The sequence below is a fragment of the Acanthaster planci genome, unplaced genomic scaffold, assembly GCF_054643075.1.
Source record: "Acanthaster planci isolate LZ-2023a unplaced genomic scaffold, COTS_SCS Contig65, whole genome shotgun sequence".
Classification (NCBI taxonomy): Eukaryota; Metazoa; Echinodermata; class Asteroidea; order Valvatida; family Acanthasteridae; genus Acanthaster; species Acanthaster planci.
The window spans coordinates 1-14214 of record NW_028257687.1 but is presented as its reverse complement, the minus strand read 5'-3'; the positions used below and the strand labels follow the sequence as shown (position 1 = coordinate 14214).

Here is a 14214-nt window from a genome sequence, read left to right as displayed (position 1 = left end):
ATTTATGGGCTTCAGATTTCATTTTGTGATGTGTTTCTTGTTAATTATAAGTGAATTTTTGGAAAAAATGGACTTACTTATACTTTACATTTCTGAACGTAAAAAGGGTATTTTTCACTCGAAAATTTGAATTGTTCTCCAGCTTTTTCACACATGCTGCATATCTTCATAATTGAAAGAGTGTTTGAAAAAGGTTACCAATCATACGTTTAAGCTACTGTGAATTGTCTTTTGTTAGTTTGATCAATTTCAATTTTGGATCTCTGTCGACCGGTCAGCCATGATGTATTGTGCACATACTTCTCTCTCTGGTAGACTACCTGTTGAAAGGATTACGGTGCCCTCTCATTTATACTTTTATAAGAACAAAAAAAAAGAAAGAAAGAAAACTGCCAAAGAAATGAAAATTAAAAATGAAACGGAAAATAATTATATTCTTGAGAAAAAATTGAACCTCCTCCAGCCGTTAAATGCTTTTCTTTTAACTAGACGGTTTGCCTCCTCCCCAATCTGGCTACGCCCATGCATATTTTTAACCAATGTGTGTTGCCATTTTGGACCAACCTCGATGCCAACAACATTCTAATTTCAACAGGCACAGAAAAAAAATGAAGTGAAGGTGAAAGGGAAACCCGCACACTTTCATTACCTGGATTGAAATCCCTAGGCTCCTTGACCTCACAACTATGCGCTCCCACTTGTCATAAACCACCCATACAGTGCAGGACGCTGGGAAGGGCAAATACAACATATGTTTTTTTTGTCGAGGATGGAGTCTTTAAAACATGGGTCGACACTTCCGGCTCGGAGCGCATGACACGTGTGCACTTATATTGGTTTGAGCGTTCAATGCTGTGAGGTATTTCATGCGTTGTGTTTGTAAAAGTAGTTTTTAATCTCCCATTTTGAGTACCATAAATTAATAAATTTCGACTGATGAAATTTCAAAATTTATGTAATTCCGCTTGCTTGTGTTTGGCACTAGGAAAAGGGAGGAAGGAATTAAAAACAGCTCACCCCTCATCTGAATGTGAAAATCCACACCAAAAATGCCGTTGTCTTTGTGTTGGAAAACAAGCTTTGTTGAAATGTAACATCCATTTTTGTTTCAATTAGCAATGTAAAACTAAATCCGGATGCATTACATCCTAAGATACATTTGAAAACGGCACGCTGTATAGGGCTTACGAAACAATTGAAATATTCGCTGCGGCGGGATATCAATTTGACGCAGAGACAAGATCTTATAACTCGCCGCTGCGAGATACAAATTCAACTATCCCAATCGCCATGGCGAGATAATACATGTAACTCTAAAACGAATTTTGGAAGTGGCCTTCATACGCTTCCGTATGTTCTCAAATGAAATCGGATCTACTTTAAAAGATATCCCACACACAAGAAAGTAATTTATTAGTCGTCAAACTGCTGAGCTCTAACCAAACCGCCACTCCAGGCTGTTGAAAGAGTACATGTGTGTGCAAAGGATAACGTCAGGGAAGTCCAATGGAAATTCCCTATTCTTTATCTTTAGACGGCTACCGTGCATAAACGGTTTTGTCTTTTGCCCATAGTCCTTTGTCAGAGAAATGGTGGAATGTAGCTTACCGAGATCATTGTGTTTTCATTTCCTGCAGGTTTTACGCTGTGTCTTCAGAACCAGTAAGTTGGCACCAGTTTAACCTTCACAAAATGTCGACATTCAGCGGTGATTGGAAGATACCTCCCAATGTGAACCCGGAAATTAAGAAAAGTCCAATTGAGTTTGTTAAATAAGTTTAATCAAAGACTTTAAGTCTTGATTTAAGACCATGCATTATCTACATGTATTGTGTTGTCACAAATTCACTTTTCTCTCATTAAGGAGGAAACCACAATGATGCTGGCAGCCGCCCTTCAGATGTCACTGAGTAAGTATGAAAGTTTTAAACCACAACTTCCATCAACTTCAGAAAACAATGAATACCATGGTTAACGGTATCGTCATGTCAATGAACTCCAAGCAAAATATCAAAGCAACCCAGTTTTATGTCATTGAAACCATTTTGGTGCATGTTGTACTTAACACAGTGTCATGGGTTTCGCCATTCCACCCTTCTCGTCACCCATTATAGAAATCCTTTGGACGGGAGGGTAGGTTGTAATTGGGTGTGGCAGGGGTTTTGATTAAGTACAGTGAGCTAGCAAATACATGTATGGAGCCCATACGTTCTACTGAAATCCTTGCATTTGGGAAACTAATGCGCACTTTCTTTTTAAAACAAATTTAACCTGAAGCATTGCTTAACATGAAAGAGAAATTTCATGCAAAAATGACTTTCACAAATCTGAAATTAATCAAAGACCACATAGTAGTCTTTAGGTAAAAACGAACATAAAACATGACACAAAGCAGTTAAACAGTTTCAAATCAGAAAATAAATTAAAAGGAATAATACACATTTACGAGTACAATTTTTAAAGTCTTGCCTGATATTTTTCTGACAATAACTGCATCAGACCAGCCCGATCGAATGTCAAACCATCAAATGTAGGTGGGTAAGTCTTCACAACGCTATTTAGGCCTTTGCCGGGTACCCGGGTACCCGGATACCCGCCCGTCGATTTCAAAACCCGGTTCCATTTTTCCGGGCCGGGTACCCGTAAAAAAGTAAATAAATTAGGAACAAACATTCATGCATAAAATGTCTGTGAAATTTCTTACTGAAGGACAGACTTCATGGAAAACCACCGTGCCGATGAAAACCCGGTCCCGCGGTCATACATGAAACTTGAATTCGGAGATCGACAGCTAATTTTGTTACCCACTCCGCCCATTGTACCGCAAGTCGTTTTCCTAGTTCCGGAATTTCCTAGTTCACAAGAGTGAAAAACCACTAAAATTCACCGGCGATAGGTCACTCGCAACGTGTGATTATAAATATTTCTTTAAATTGAATAGTCATATAAACCTTTGCATCTAATGTCCACTTAATTAAAATGACTTTTTTAGAGTTTCTGTTGTTGTTAATTTAGCGAAAACTGCAAGCTTTTTCCCCACTCTCGGATCGCGCGGCGTTACCACGCAAAGTCGTTGCGAACTCAACTACACGGCGCAGCAGAAATGTATGTGACGTAATGGGTTCGTCAACTGTGCGGCGCGGGGAGGATAACGTTGATAGCTCACTGTACAGTTTAAAAGTCGAGTCAAATCGTACGCAATTTCTACCTTTTTAATTCATTAGAATTCTTATTTTTCATCTAATTTTCTCAAAATTAAAAGATTCTCTATTAGAAAAGCAACTTTTTACAATGTTTTTGGCTGAAAATGGACTTTTCGTGTGGTTACTTTTTATTTGTGAAGACGTTTTTGTCTCCATCCTAAACCGATCCAGAACTAGGAAAGGTTTCATCATCACTTTCGTCGATCGATCCTGTGAATCCAAATATAAAAGCTTAGATTTTGAAAAAAAAATTGAAGTATATCCAAACACAAAGTTGACTTCTGACCATATTTCACTCGAATTTGAGGATTTTTTAGCTGCAGTCTTACTGAATAATTTTCGCGATCCGGAACTAGGAAAATGACTGTACCAAACCTATATGAACAAGAGACCGAAGGAGTTTTGTCTTATGAGGGGGGAGCGCTGTTGATGTACACTTGCATGACTGTATTTGTAACTATCAAACCCTGTCGGCCTAAATGACTTTTGTGCAGAATAAGTAGTGCTTACTGTTTCAATTAAGAGTATTTTTGTCAAATAAAACAATATGAATGAAAATTACTTTATGTCGGGATTGACGACGAAGCGAGAGCGGATTGTGTAATATTCCTGCGGTACTTGGACTCCACACGGCGTGCGGTAAGTAGCGATCACGCACAGATTGTGCGGTTTATCGGCCTCTTTTTATAATCAAAGCACTAAATGTGCGCTAAAAACCCAAAGAGTCAGAGAACCAGTTTAGTTAAGTTTTATACCAAGAAATATTCCGTTTCAAAATTATTTTAAATTAAAGCAACTTGAATTTCCTCAGTAATTCACCGGAACTGTGGATGAGGAATTGACCAAAAAAGCAGGAATGATTTTTTCTGTATGTACTAAAGCATTTCAAATCCAAGTATTTTTTCATCCGAAAAAAAGGAAATGTTGACAGGTGCAAGTCATAATACAGTCGGCCAATCAAATTTTCCTTGTCGAAGTACTTATGCATTAAAATCTCGACAATTTGAACCTCAGGGGAATGGAGTTATCCTGAAAAAGTATTTATAAAACTAAACCACTTCATCGTGGTACGTACCTTCGTGTGGAAAAACTTTCGTATCGCTTAGTCATTTAACAACATGGAGCGCTGCTATTTTTTTCACTTGGGCTTCCTTATGTGTGGTCACATGACCTTTCTTTTTACGGTCACATGGCTGCTGCAGTGTCAGCGACTGGACTGCCTGAAGGGGACTACAATTGGGCCCGCGTTGCAATCAAGTTAGTTTCAGCGTCTTGAAAGCCAGGATTACACAGTTGCAGCTACGTTGATTTATGCAACGTACTGGTCCTCGTCAGAAAAGAAGTGAACTTGCGATGACTCCTGACCCTATATAGACTTCCGATTCTTTCAACGCCGTTTGAAGCATTTTGGTGGCGGTTTTTTGAATCAGAAACTTCAAAATAAGTGGATGTAATGGTGTGGGCATTGCTCGAGTTACGGTGGTATTTTTGTACATAAAACTTTGAGCCTTTTTACCCGTGACGTACAGAGCACTGATCTGGTCCGCATGTGACAAGACCAGCGCTCACCATTCGTGCACGCCACATGCGTTCCGCGTGTCCGTGGTCATGCAGCATCTGGGACATTTCCTTTGAGCGTTTGCAGGTGCGTATATCGTGTACGTGGTTTGCAGCTCTGTTCTTTTTTCTGACGTTTCCCGTGAAGATTTGTTTTTCTGTTTCATACATCCACACAAAATTTGAAAACTGAAGATAACAATTCCGTGTGATAAAAAGGTAGGAGAGATTAACTCAAACGTTTAGAACAATGTTCTGCTTGCTTCCTAGGTACCAAAAAGAACCGTGTTTCGGGCATGTGATCCACCGGGTTGCGCGCAATGCCATTATCAGGCGATCTCTTTTTCGCGTACCCGGGTACCCGATGTTAACAAAAAACGGGTACCCGGTTCTAAAAATACCCGCAAATGCACACCCCTACGCTATATACACTCTCATTCCAAAGTATTTACATGAAGTTGAAGTAAATGAACAAGGCGGCCTTATGAGAACAGGAAAAAGCAACCCTGAAGGTCAAATAATTATTTTTTCCCCATCTCCATTGCATAACGTTACCTGAACGACACGGAAATAGAATCCTGTTTTCCTAAGGTTGTTTTAGTATAAGAAATTATTCTCCCCAAAGTAATAGAGCTTGAAGCGATAGCCTCATGTAAAAATCCCCATAGGCAGACCGAGCAAAGGTTTCAGAAGCTCACAGCGATGACTTTCTTTAACACCCTAGGAATTGATTATGGATTTGTTAGGGTGGATAGAGAAATATGTTTTGGATGGATGGAGTTTGTTGGTGATGGTGATTGCCAAGGATTGTGCGTTTCATAATATTTTTTGTATTTTGATGCTGCTCATTACATGTACCTTGAATTTGATTATGTGTTTGATAAACTGGATCAATTTCGCACAAGTTAACGTTTCTGAACAGATCACAAACCGATCACATTGAAAATATGCCAATATATCACAAAAGACGGGTAAAATAAAGTTGACGTGTTTCTTTAAATGAATGGCGTTGCACATACAGATCAGCGAGCCAGGAGAGCACCACTGCGTAGTTCATTGGTTGATTCGTTGCCTCCCATCTTTAATTTGTGTACATTGCTTTGCTCTATTTTTCAGCGTTCTTCATTGCCGCAACAGCAAACAGTGAAGAGCAGACCTTGTTCTTAGAGCGAGGTTACCAAGGCATTGTAGCTTGCAACCCTGATGCCTCCCGTGAATACACGTTTGATGACCTAGAAGGCGTTTACTGGTACTTTGGTCAGTATGACCGAGACCATTTCATATTCTCCTACTTCCAAGGGGACCTCTATGAAGGAGAAGATATCCCTAAAGGCATGTACGGCGTCAGTAACGACTTCAGTTTAATCATTCAGAACGTCACCGACTCAGATGAAGGGACGTATTATTACAAGGTTGAGCCGCTAGCGGGGATAATATATCAAGGATCCGTGGAGGTAGCTGTTAAAGGTTAGTGGAATCATCGAAGCTTGAACTATATAAGACAAGTGAGACGCGAATTACAAATGATACACGTGAAAGATTTTGGTCTTGAAACTTTGGTCTTTGGCAATGAAAAGTTTGTCGTAGATTTTCAAGGCAACGAAACCTTTCCTTCAACGCCGTCTTCATAAATGATATGCAAATGCATGGGTAAAACATACCGCTGTATTTTTTTCAGCATGTTCTTCGAACTTTTTCAACATAATAGTTACCACAAAGCAGCCATTTCCCGTCGTTCCTGGATGTGACCCACGTCCATTAGTAACTGCTGATTCCTGCATTGCACACGAACCATACGATATACTGTCTGTCAGCCTGACATGTCAACTAAACCATGCCAAACCTCCAGTAGACCTCCAGTGGCTCCGTGTGTTTGATGATGGTCACACAGAACACATAGAAGCGACTCGTACTACGAAGCTGCTTGTAAATAAACCAGGTGAGTTGATTGTTTGTATTACCTCATATCAGTCCATTTACTGTCTTATTCGCAGGAATAATCAACTTTGGAAGTTTCTGTTGCTTGCATTAATATGGTCGAAATGAATTCAATGTCATCTCAGTCCGTCAAACTTTCATTTTTACATGTAAAGTTAGGTCTATTATATTTTGATGCCTTTTTATAGTATTTATTTCATTTACATTTATGTCCAAGTGGGAAAATAAAAGTCGCTATCGCATTCATAAGCCTGTTACCCTGAGATTTCAGCGTGAGCTCCAGTTTTCTTCAAAAAATCCATTCAATATGCCTATAAAATACTCAAGGCTGAGAAATACGAACACGAATGTGTGTGAAAAAGTGGCAGAAAATTTTGCTTATATCACATATTTTACGAACAAATTTATTAGGCATCTGCAGCCCATCAACGCTTAGATAGAGTGATAGAAGGATTATCAACATCAGCAAATAATTATGTTCATACAGTGAATATTTCGTTATTAAGCTGTCGTTCCTTGTCTTTTTAAACTTCGTTAAAGATGCTCCCTTATTTTCATTAGGTTTGTTTTTCATCGACAACACTTACACCTCATTATCGTCCCTCCATCTGTCGACAACAAGTGATAACAACACGACATATAAATGTGAAGCATATGGCATAGCGCTCGGGGACAGGAATGGAAGTCACGTTTCAGTCACCGTCAGCAAAGACGCCTTTCCGTCTCATGCAGGTCGGTAAAGGGATAGCTTATCTTTTTCACCCTCTCTCCGCATTTGACTACATTCTGTGTAGGCCCATTTCGAGGCTTTAAATGAATTTGCATGTCCACACCTCCACATGAAGTTTACACAATTTCAGAATATAGAAAGCAACAACCATTGAGCAAAAGACTGCTTATTAGGGAACTATATTTTAACCAAATGACGTGCATAAAGTATATAGTTATAGCTATATACTTTATGCACGTAAAAGATTAATGGGTAAAAAGTTCCTTGAAGAAGCAAAATGTACCGGTACAGTGCTTATACAGGATTTTAGACCATTTGGTTTGGTTTAGCCGCTTTGATAGTTGATATACTTAATATCAACATGAATAGCTACTAGTGTGCATCGAGCATGTTGATATCTGGTTTAGTTCCTCATCAGAGGGCACAGTAGGGCCAATAGCACTCAGGGCGTTATGAAACACATAATCGGCTATGAGACCTAACTGCTGAGTGACAGACGAGCAAAATAAGGTTTAATATTTGTTTCGTTTTTGAAAGCTGAAAGTCAGGCTTCGTGGCGTGCATTTTAATATAAAAACCGTAAACGCAGATACCTTTCGCGATAAGCATAAATGTGACAGCTGGTTAAGTCATTTTGACGCACAACTAAAAGTCAAATAAGATCGAAATCTATGGAAATTGAAAAAAGGTTTTCTTGAGGTGTTCCATTAAAGACATTTATTGTCTGGACTCCTTATCTGGTATTGATTTTGTTTTATCAAGATTGGAAGGCTTTCTTAGATCGTGGCCGACGTGGCATTGTACCTTGCTCCCCTGATGCGGCTTGGGCACACCAACGTGGAGACCTACAAGGCGTGTACTGGTATTTCCGCCAGAGAGACAGGGAACACGTTATTTTCTCCTACTTTCAAGGTGCAACTGTGCCCCTAGACGGTATTCCTGAAGGCATGTACAATGTCACCAGCAACTTCAGTTTGATCATTCAGAACGTCACCGACTCACACGAGGGGACTTATCATTACGTAGTTGAGTCGAAAGTTGGTCAAATAGACAAGGGATCCGTGGAGGTAGTTATTACAGGTTAGTGTAATTGAATTTGCTTCACACAAAAACCAAGGAAAATTGTTATGAATTGCAATGCCAATGATTGTTCCTAATCATTTATCGTGCATATGTATATAACATGCGACCACTACATTCAGTTTAACTGGGCATTTTTCCCACTGGCAGTGACTGCACCCCAACCATTTCCCGTCGTTCCTGGATGTGACCCACGTCCATCAGGACCTGATACTTGCATGTTACAAGTACCGTACGACACAATGACTGTCAACCTTACATGTCAAGTCGACCATGCCAAACCTCCGGTAGACCTCCAGTGGTTCCGTGTGTTTCATAATGGTTACACCGAGCACGTAGAATCTACTACTACTACTACGATGTTAGTTTATCAACCAGGTGAGGTTTTGGTGACTCATATTTCTTCATCCGCGTCTGCCAACTTATATGAGTTCCTACACTGTAAACCGTGTTTGAATATGTGAGGCCATGACCCGTACTAATGGAATTCTTTGAGCCCACCCATGAAAAGAGCACTGTTCAATTCCCTAATTGAACTTAATCCTTAGCCCAACTTTAATAAAGTAATTCTAGAGCACTATCCGTCCGAGATCTGAAAAGATCTCAAAATGATGGTGCTTTAGTGATACGCATTGAAATATCGATAAAAAATGTTTTTTTAAAGCAGCAATTTTAACTTTGTCACGGTGATGCTTTCAGATAGACCAACCTAAATCCAGACTTGCACAAAACAGGGCCAATCCAGGCAATACGTGAATGCAGAAGAAAAGAATGCGAACCCTATATAGGCAGGTGTCTGATCCGTGAAGTTTAATTTTTCAGGTTCATCTTTTGACAACACTTACGTGTCATCATCGATGTTCCATCTGTCACCAACAAGTAACGACAGCATGGTGTACAGGTGTGATGCTTATGGCGTAGCTCTAGGGGACAAGAATGGAAGTCACGTTTTAGTCACCGTCAGTAGAGACCAACTATCGATTGATACAGGTGAGACACGAGTCGCTTTCACTTTCACCATGAAAAGGGTTTGTGACATTCGTCAAGTTTTAAAACAATTACTCTTTGTAACATAAATCTGGTAATATGAAGTGATATTCTGTCGGTTTTAATCTAGGTCCACGTCGTAACAAAATCACCGCGCTGATACAGTGCTCAGTATTAAAGTCACAGCTTCAAAACCCGACTCAGTTGTTTTCTGTGTTGAAAACAATATTTTTTGTGTGAGATTGATAGAAATGTATGAAGTGGGCTACTTCAATAATGTGTTACATTTAAGTGGAATAATAACGATTAATTCACGGGATATAAACCATTAAATTGAAAAACAAGCTAAACGAAAAGAGCATTAAACAGCTTTACTATATTTATTTGTACGAAAAGGCAATTAAATAGCTTAAGGAAACAACTGTCTGTTTTACCCTGTACATCTCATTCAGGTACGACTCAAGAGACGGCGAGCAGCAGTCCTCCAAAAAATGCCCAAACTGCTCTGATGGGCATGGTGGTGATATTTGGCTTGCTTACACTTTTCTTCGGTATCATTCTGTTGGTAAGAGGAAAATTAGAAAGTCGCTCAAACAGTATGCCGAGTGCGTGCACACAGACCATATTATGGTTTGCTCATTTCATAATGTAAATACTCTAAATACGTCGCTATTATGCGCGTGGTTTAGTGCACATAAGGGCAATAGGCCCTATGGCCAAAGAAAATTCATGTTGAATACCACCAAACGTTGTCGACATTGTAATTGTACCATGGAATTACTTTCTAATGAAAATTCTCTTTTCATCGTCGTGGATTATAGTGTACACAAGCCCGTTATTGCCAAAAAACGTCGTTTTCAAGAATAGTTCTATCATGGGATTAAGTACGCATTATGCATGAAAATGAAATGATGAAAAAAATCCTCAGGAAATGTCCTCATTACCTTTTTTTCTGCAAGTCATAGTTGCAATCAAATGCCTGCAAGGATTATATGTACAAACGCTAGACAACGCGAACTACTTGGTGAATCGCTTACTGTTTGGCGAAAGGATCAAAACACTGGGTAAAAAGGGAGTACAAATAACATTTTCTACAATCTTTCGGTAAAATAAAATAAGTTTGTTCATAAGGAGAGAACCAGTGCGGATGGGTAATCTATTTGCCCAATAGTTAGGCGGTTCATTCACCTGGTACCCAAGGTTGGTTAAAATTGCCCTGCATATAAATACTTAAAGCATATGACTCGATGAGCACGCCCCACGTCTAGAAATTCATAACGTTTATAACAAAGAAATCAACATTAAAATGTTTTAGATAACATTTTTACAGCCACTGTACTATTAGGCTGCCAATGGACCTGACTGGCCATCAGTACCTCATTTACAATCATGGCTCAGACACAGAGGTGGCAGGAAGTCACATTTTGCAAGTCCAAGTCAAGTCACAAGTCATTAGGTCCAGTCACAAGTCATTTGGTCACAGGGCAAGTCAAGTCACAAGTTATTTGGTATAAACACAAGTCAAGTCAGAAGTCTCTTTTTCCAAGTAAAAGTCTAGCTTGCACATTATTTTGTCCAGCTGTTATAAGCAAAAACAACCAGGCGTCAACTTTCGAAGTTACCAGTTACGAGTTATACAAATGTATGGGGATGGTCGAGCAGGATCTGACTTGAGTTGGTAACAAGTCATTTTTTGCAAGTCCAAGTCAAATCACAAGTCAAATATTTGCAAGTTCAAGTCAAGTCACAAGTCAAAGCTAGGATTTACAAGTCAAGTCACAAAAATAGCGATTCGAGTCCAACTCGAGTCCAAGTTACATGATTCGAGTCACCAATTTTTCTCAGTGAGATTTGTACGAGAGATTCCCAGAATGTCAGACTGATGAGCTTTAAATGTACTGGCCACATTTTGCCGTCATGTGCAAACAGTAACTGGCGAAGATTGTTTCGTCCTAAACTCCCTGCTAAATTATTCTCTCTGGCAAGTTGTCACTTTTATGTAAACATCAGAGAAATTGAAATTTAAAGACGATTTATTCTAGAAAATAAAAGCGCGTTGTGTTGACACGACACGTTCGCGCGCGGCTACTGATACCGTAATTCGTTGTTTCGTCGTTCCAGCATGTGACATCGCGTAGCTGCATTCAACTGAATGTGGAACCTTTGCCGGCGATGGCAAATCATCGTCCATATACTTTGAATTTGCAAGCTCGGTGGTTAAGACGTCTGCACTAGTAAGCAGGAGGTCGTGGGTTCGACTACCACCCGATTAAGCTTGTGAATTTTTTCGCAAGCTCTCGGACAAGCACTTAGCATACAGTGTTTACTGATATATACGTTGGGTAAGGGCAAAACCCGTTATATTAATTAACATCTCCCCAACGCAAAAATACATTTTGTAAATACATGGATTCTGAACTCACCGCATTCGCGGAGAAAGTATTTCCGGCCAATTTCGGAAAAATTGCGCTATTTAATTTGGCGTAGATTTTGAAAACCACTTAATGTGATTAATGTGCGTTATGTCTCATTCAAGCGGTTACAAATAAGTGATTGGGATTTCGGTTTGACGTATACGTTGCCAGTTATAACAAAAATATGAATTCGTATTCGCCAAAAATAATTGTCTTTTACTGTGACTCTTCAGAATTGAGTATTCATGTTCATTTGCTGTCATTCAAATTTGCAAAAGATTTCGTTCAATTCGATTAGAAGATATAAGGTTGCACAAATCATGACACACTTTGAATGGTAACAAATTTAATGTTACTCATGAAGAATTGCGAATTGTACACTCATTCTAATCCTTCAAATTTTCAAGAATTTTGTAAGTTTTCTCCTCATTGTAACAAGACGTGTGTGTACTTTAATTAACTTTGCTGTATGACGTGATTGTGGCAAAACCCTAGTACAAGAAGGAAGGTTCCCTTAGCCTTAGTGTTTGAATAGGATTCGTACAATAGTCGGTATGTTTCCAAAGACAACATGAGTGGTTTATTTTATTATTGAGTATTCAAACATGTAGCCAATCAATTAAACATTTTTAAGAATATTACTTCTGTCAGCACACAAAAGAATTCCAATTCTTGACCAGGCATACCATAAATAACACTTTGCACGAAATCGCCCGCATATTTTGCAAAATAGATTGAGTTAGAAAAAAATCAAATATAAACGGAGATATGAATGTTCATTCTATTTTGTTCGAAAATAAATGCTGCTATTATTAATTTATTTGCACATTTAAAAAAAATGACCAGGAAAACCTGTAGTTGCAAAACTTGTGGCTCTTGTAAACCCTTAACCGTTTCTGCTTTTGCTTGCCCTTGTAGATACTGAGAATTCGATCTCGCCTATTGCCAACAAAGTTGGTAAGAGTCAAAGATGCTACTGAGGACATTGAAATGTCTGTTGCTCCTACCAACGGGGAGACTGACAGTGATGAAAGCTCACCACTTCTTGCCCAAAACAAGAGTACAGCTATTAAATATCATTTACTCTAATTATGGTAACAAAAGCATAATATAATATAAGTAGATACGCCATATTCGTTGAAAATAAGGCCCCGTATGAGAGATGGGGCTTGTATGGAGCTCTGGAAGTGCCATCCTACTTGTCCAGATCCTGGCATATTTCATCTCAGGATGATGACATATTACGGGCAATATGGCGAAACCATGAGATGTTTTATCGCAGGACGAAGACATCCTGTAATGGAAATGACAACATATTTATCATGGAAAGACGACATTGTAAAAGTGATATGATGACATTATTTGTCAATGGGTGCCTTGACAAACCACCTTGAAAACAGGCGGCCTGAGATGGTAGAGTTTTCAAACCATTGTCCTGTTGCCATACATAATATTATTTAGATGACGTCTCACTGCCTGTTACAAGTTGTTAAGTATACATCACACTTGGTGATGCAGAGGCTGACATCCTAAGCTAATGATTTTCGTCATTATCTGAGGATGTCACCATCCAACTTTTACGGTGTCGTCATTCTATGATAAATTATCTCAGGATGTCGTTATCCAACCTTTACGATGTCGTCATCCCATGATAAATTATTTGAAATTGTCATTGTCCAACCTTTATGATGTTATCATCCTGTAATAAATTATCTCAGGATGTCGACATGTTGCGTTTAATATATCATCACGAGAAAAACATGTCAGGATCTAAACATGTCGGATGGCACTTCCAGAGCTCCGTAGGCTTGAGATGGACTGAGGGAAGAGGAAGTTGTTAAACTAGATAAGGTAAAACTAGTCGTGTCATGATCCACAATGACCGTATAGAAAAACATCTTTTTTTCGTTTCAAACATAGTGTGATATACGCTCCATCGGTGGTCTTTGTTATGACTACGTGAGGCTGCATCAGCAGTAATTGCTGCCACACTAAGCAAGACAGGATCAACAACCGAAATCAAGACAATTGAGGCAGAATCCCGAAATTCACCATAAATTTGACAAACACTGTCTATAAACTTCTACAGAAATTGGGCCCGAGTGACCCTGTGTCACGTTGAGGGATAGACACATGAGGGCCTGAAGTCCAGTCCATACCTATGTACATGAAAGTATTATATGACAAAATACTGAAAAGATTTTACTAACAAAAAGTTTTATGGGACGGCCACGTGTGCCAAGGAATCAACGATGTTCACTGGGCCATAGAATATTTGTTGGAATGGTAATATGCATGGATCGTG

The 14214-nt window shown here is 39.2% G+C and overlaps 1 protein-coding gene across 1 annotated transcript; it reads left to right on the top strand.

The window, feature by feature from the left end:
* The first annotated feature begins 1637 nt into the window (after positions 1-1637).
* LOC110990948 (uncharacterized) lies at positions 1638-13296 on the top strand. Its single transcript, XM_087132011.1, has 10 exons — positions 1638-1662; positions 1865-1910; positions 5877-6227; positions 6469-6699; positions 7260-7430; positions 8191-8508; positions 8659-8886; positions 9331-9498; positions 9948-10060; positions 12828-13296. Exons 2-10 carry the CDS (start codon positions 1877-1879, stop codon positions 12996-12998), a joined length of 1785 nt encoding a protein of 594 aa, XP_086988137.1. The 5' UTR covers positions 1638-1662; positions 1865-1876; the 3' UTR covers positions 12999-13296.
* Positions 13297-14214: the final 918 nt, after the last annotated feature.